The sequence below is a fragment of the Fragaria vesca genome, linkage group LG6, assembly GCF_000184155.1.
Source record: "Fragaria vesca subsp. vesca linkage group LG6, FraVesHawaii_1.0, whole genome shotgun sequence".
Classification (NCBI taxonomy): domain Eukaryota; kingdom Viridiplantae; phylum Streptophyta; class Magnoliopsida; order Rosales; family Rosaceae; genus Fragaria; species Fragaria vesca.
This window is the reverse complement of record NC_020496.1, coordinates 13233186-13238840: the sequence shown is the minus strand read 5'-3', so window position 1 is coordinate 13238840 and position 5655 is coordinate 13233186. Positions and strand designations below refer to the sequence as shown.

The 5655-nt window shown below is 43.0% G+C and overlaps 2 protein-coding genes across 2 annotated transcripts; one reads left to right on the top strand and one right to left on the bottom strand.

The window, feature by feature from the left end:
- Positions 1–519: 519 nt before the first annotated feature.
- Positions 520–3405, top strand: LOC101295550 (pentatricopeptide repeat-containing protein At5g12100, mitochondrial-like). The gene has a single exon (XM_004305317.1). The coding sequence runs from the start codon at positions 520–522 to the stop codon at positions 2926–2928; it is 2409 nt and encodes an 802-aa protein (XP_004305365.1). The 3' UTR covers positions 2929–3405.
- An 882-nt stretch (positions 3406–4287) lies between these two features.
- Positions 4288–5254, bottom strand: LOC101308296 (peroxiredoxin-2E, chloroplastic-like). The gene has a single exon (XM_004302988.1). It carries the CDS (start codon positions 5138–5140, stop codon positions 4448–4450), a length of 693 nt encoding a protein of 230 aa, XP_004303036.1. The 5' UTR covers positions 5141–5254; the 3' UTR covers positions 4288–4447.
- Between the last annotated feature and the right edge of the window lie 401 nt (positions 5255–5655).

Here is a 5655-nt window from a genome sequence, read left to right as displayed (position 1 = left end):
GATGTCATTGAAAATTATTTCTTACAATTTGATCAAAAAATGAATGTCTCTAGTGACATTTTATGCAAAATAAAAAAATACAAAAAATAAAGAAAATGAAGAAATCAAGGTCGGGAATGAAGATTTGAGTTAAAAAAGAAAAAAGAAAAAAAATTAAAGAATGGAAGTTGGGAATGGATGTTCGCATGACAAAAAGAAAAAAAAAGAATTTGAGGTATAGTGAGTAAATAAGAGGTGTAATGAGTAATATACTAATATATATGTGAATTATATAAACAAAACTATTTTAGGAATTTAAAAAGAGTTCTAATGAGAAAATGTTTGTATTTAAAAGTAAAATAGAGGTGTGGAGAGAATGAGAGGTATACTAAGCAAATTTATAAAATTTAAACCCAAATACCAAAGACTACTTAACCAATCAAAAGCAGACATGTATCCATTATTTTCATTTTCTGAGTAGTCGAAGGGTTTACGAAGGGTTTAAGCAAACAGACGCAAATCTCACTCCAAACCAAACCCATGGCAAGGCGCGTCTCTCTTCTTCTTCGTCTTCCAAAGTCTCTGCCCACCAAAACCCAAAACCTCCGATCACTTTCTGTCTGTACAGTCTCCGACCAAGACCAACAACACCGCCATGAGCAAGTCCGCAAGCTCCGAATCCTCCTCCAACAGGGCCGAACCGACGCCGCAGCTCGCTTCATCAAGTCCCTCATCCTCCCCACCTCCCCTTTCTCCTCCCCCTCCGACCTCTACGACCTCTTCTCCCTCTCCGCCCCCTCCATCACCCCCGCATTCTCCGACATGCTCCTTACGGCCTGCACGGACTCCAAGATGCCCAAACAAGCCGTGGAGCTCTACGCTTTGATGCGAAAGAGCGACCTCCGCCCGAGCTTGGCCACGCTCAACCAGCTGCTCGAGTGCCTGGTGGGGTCCAAGATGTTCGAGGAGACACTCGAATTGTTTTCGCAGATTTTCGAGTCTGGGAAGGGCATTAAACCGGATAAGTTCACTTACGGGAAGGCCGTGCAGGCCGCGGTGAAGCTCGGGGACTTAAAGAGGGCCGGAGAGATTGTGGAATCCATGAAAACAATGAGGCTGGTGCCGAATGTGTTTATTTTTAATGTTTTGATAGGGGGACTGTGTAAAGAGAGGAGGATGAGGGATGCAGAGAAGGTGTTTGATGAAATGCTTGAGAGAAAGGGAGTGCCGACTTTGGTTACTTATAATACGCTGATCGATGGGTACTGTAAGGTGGGTGAGGTGGAGAAGGCGTTTGAGGTGAGGGAGAGGATGAAGGATCAGAAGGTGGAAGCGAATGTGGTGACTTATAATACATTGCTGAATGGGCTTTGTAGGGGGAAGAGAATGGAGGATGCGAAGAGGGTGTTGGAGGAGATGGAGGCTCATGGGTTTGCGCCGGATGGTTTTACTTATAGTATACTTTTCGATGGGCATTTGAGGTGTGGTGATGATCAGGGGGTGTTGGCTTTGTTTGATGAGATAGCCAGGAAAGGTGTGAGGATCAATGGCTATACTTGCAGTATTTTGTTGAACGGGTTGTGCAAGAAAGGGAAGGTTGAGGAAGCGGAGGAGGTTTTGAAGAAATTGTTGGATACTGGTTTTGTTCCAGATGAAGTAGTGTATAACACTCTGGTGAGTGGATATTGTCGACAATCTGACATTGACAGAGCCGTTTTGGTTATTGAGAAAATGGAAGCTCGTGGTTTGAGGCCAAACTGCATCACTTTCAGTCTTTTAATTCACAAATTCTGTGAGACAAAGGATATGGATAAGGCAGAGGAATGGGTACAGAAGATGCTAAAGAAGGGAGTTTCGCCGAATTTGGAGGTGTATAACACCCTTATTAACGGCTACGGGCGGATTTGCACATTTGATAAGTGTTTCGAGATTCTTGAAGACATGGAAAGTAAGGCAATCAAACCAAATGTTGTGAGCTATGGTTCCCTTATAAATTGTTTGTGCAAGGATGGGAGACTTCTTGAAGCTGAACTGCAGCTCAGAGACATGGTAGGCCGAGGTGTTTTGCCAAATGCACAGATATATAATATGCTCATTGATGGTAGCTCTACACAGGGGAAGCTGAAAGATGCTTTCAGATTTTTTGATGAGATGGCGAAAAATGGGATAAGTCCAACACTTGTAACCTACAATGCACTCATACATGGACTCTGCAAAAAAGGACGGATGATTGAAGCTGAAGACTATGTGTCTCAAATTACAAGCAGTGGTTATAGACCCGATGTGATCACATACAACTCCTTAATTTCAGGTTATTCTGATACAGTAAATACCCAGAAATGTCTGGAATTATATGAAGCTATGAAGAATCTGGGCATCACACCTACTTTATATACATATCATCCTCTAATTAGCGGATGCAGCAGGGACAATATGGTATTAGCAGAAAAGTTGTTGAATGAGATGTTACAAATGGGCTTGCGTCCTGATCGGATTATTTATAATGCACTCATTCACGGTTACGCAGAGCATGGTGATATTCAGAAGGCACTTTCTTTGCGCAGTGAGATGGTAGACCAGAAAATCAATGTTGACAAGATGACATATAATAGCTTGATTCTTGGGCACTTCAAACAAGGAAAGGTGTCAGAGGTAAAGGACCTCGTCGATGATATGAAGGCTAAAGGATTGACACCCAAAGCTGATACGTATAACTTACTTGTGAAGGGACACTGTGAACTGAAGGACTTCAGTGGCGCATATTTTTGGTACAGGGAACTGGTTGAGAATGGTTATCTTCTAAACGTCTCCACTTGCAATGAGCTTACAACTGGCCTTCAAAAGGAGGGGAGGTTTCAAGAGGCCCAGATTATCTGCTTAGAAATGAGTGCTAAAGGTATAGATGACCTTAGCTCCAATGAAGAGGCAATTTCTGTTACCAAGGTGTAGGGAACAAACGCTTCTGTGTTGGAATTCTTCAGCACAAGAATTCATTGGGTGAGAAACATAGCATGTTTCCAAGCCAGTAGCCGACTACCCATAGTGTACATGTCTGCTGGAAGTCCTTGAAGAAGCATACAGTTGATTCCAAAAAACAGTTGGTCAAACTATCATACAATTTCAGAAGTAAATTAGCAAGGGTTGGCAGGCTGGGAGTAAGCAAGGAGCTTTGATGAGTTCTAGATTTATCAGTTGAAAAGCTTCGAGCTTGCCAGATTAATCTCCAAGGAACCCCAATGTATATTATCTGTTTAACTATAGCTGCATTGTGAATGTTCTGTTATTCTCCAAATTCTAACTTTTCAAAAGTGCTTCATTTAGGTTGTGCATTGGATTGCTATCTTATGTTCCAGTTATTGCCTCAACATGCTTGAACAGTTGAACATATTTGGAGATGGAAAGTTTTCCTTGAGCATGCTGTAAAAATGACGTTCAGCGTGTACTGTGACTACTTAGTTTGGGGTTGCTTGGATGAATGGTCAATTGATAATCAGGAAGTTGCTAGTTTTAGTTTGTTGCAGTCTCAGCCTGATTGTATTTTATGATTGAATTACTTTGTTGAATTCTCATCACACAATTTGCGTATGCTGAGACATATATATGAATAAGGTATGCTACAACCTTCCAGTGTTTTGAAGATGTTCTATTTGATAAAGTAATTGAGCTATTCTAGCATACTAGAATTAGATTACCTTTCAGTGTGTTGAAAAGAACATTATGTTGCAGTCTTGCGGACTCCTCCTGATCGTGTTATGAGGAAAGAATTAGGCAGAAGGTTCAAGATGCATGGGTCTTATGAGGAAAGCCTGGGATTATTCTGCTTTTTGTCTATGGAGATTGTGGATTTAGGTCATGATATACGACGAGCATTCTGTCATAAACTACTCAACTTGGCAGCTATGTATGTTTCATTGATTCTACACCAGTTCGGGGAGTGACTTCTGTCTGCTTCTACACCAGTTTAACTACCTGGATCAGGCGGTTTTCGTTTGTGTCAGATGTATGCTTTGCTTTGGCTGTAATATGCCGGTAAAGTACATGTTCTGTACCTCTGGATCCCAAGTTAACCAAGCGGAAAGATTATCTAGTATGCAGAGTAAGAAACCAGACTGATCTGTTCAATAAGCAAAAGATTGCCCTCCCTTTCCTATTCTGAGCTTCATATCTAAGCATCTAGAAGACAGGTCCGACTTTTTCCATGTCTATGAGACTGCTTTTTCATCTTTGTCGTAACTCTTACGTTTACTTTCATGCATCATTGATCATGTGAAAAACCCAGAACATTATCAAAACCAGCAGCCAGCAATTCAGAAAATCGAAAACCCTACCGGGATTGCATTGCATCCATTATTATCAAACAAAAAACTAGAAACTCGTCCGTGGACATCATACACTGTATTATCTAACTCATACATTATCAAAACCAAAACACAAAACACAAAACACATCAAGTGATGAGACCTCAAACTCACAGAACTTTGAGAATCTCATCAGCTCCACTAGAAGTGAAAGCACCACCTTCCTCCAAATTCAACACCTTCACAACTCCATCCTCAGCCAAAATCGAATACCTTCTGGACCTGACTCCCAATCCCACCGGCTTATCACTCAAATCGAGCTCGACCCCGATGGCCCTGGTGAAGTCCCCATTCCCATCAGACAACAAGAGCACCTCGTCTTCGATCTTGAGGCTCTCCTTCCACGCCTTCATCACGAAGGCGTCGTTGACCGAAATGCAGGCGATGGTGTCGACCCCCTTGGCCTTGAGCTCCGCCGACTTCTCCACGAATCCGGGAACGTGTTTCTGGGAGCAGGTTGGGGTGAAAGCGCCGGGGACGGCGAAGAGGACGGCCTTCTTCGACTTGGTCAGCTCCGAGACGGTGACGGTCTGGACGTCGCCGGCGGCGTCGAGGTAGGAGAGGGTGGACTCGGGGAGCTTGTCGCCGACGGAGATGGTGGCGGAGATGGGTTTGGCGGCGGTGGTGGAGAATTTGAGGGGTTTGAGGTGGGTGTGGTGTTTGAGAGAGAGAGGGGAGTAGGAGAATTTTGAGGAGAAGGGTTTGGGGGAGAAGAGGGAGGCTTTGGTTGTGGTGGTGGTGGAGGAGAGGGAGAGGGATCTGGGGGCTGTGAGGAGCCTTGAGATGGTGAGAGAGGCTGCCATTGTTGTTTTGTTTGAGAGAGTGTGAGAGTGAAACGAGGGTATGCGTCTTTGTGAAGTAGTTGGCTGGAAATGAGTGAGGGGTGTTTGGTTTTGGGGGGTTTTGGCGAAGGGAACAATGAGAGGTTACGAAGAGATTTTGTCGAGGAAGATAGGACGACTTGGACCTTTCTGGAGTTCTGGTGTGGGCATCTTAGGTAGTTCCACATCTTCACATATGCCTCCAATACTCCAACCCTGATATTTTATTTTTTCGACGAGTTAACCCTAATATTTATTGAAGTGCTTAATGTCATGTTTGATGAAGGATAAAGTGTAGAGATAAAATGATAGCAAGAGAATCATCATCTTATTTATTGATACGAGCCCTTTATATAGGGAATTACACAATACCAATATGGTAAGAATATGAATACATAGATCTAATCTAACTACATATCTTATTAGCATAAGGACAAGGCGCACATAAAGAATATCTAGAAAGAGACAGAATATCCTAGAACATTCCCCCTTGTGTT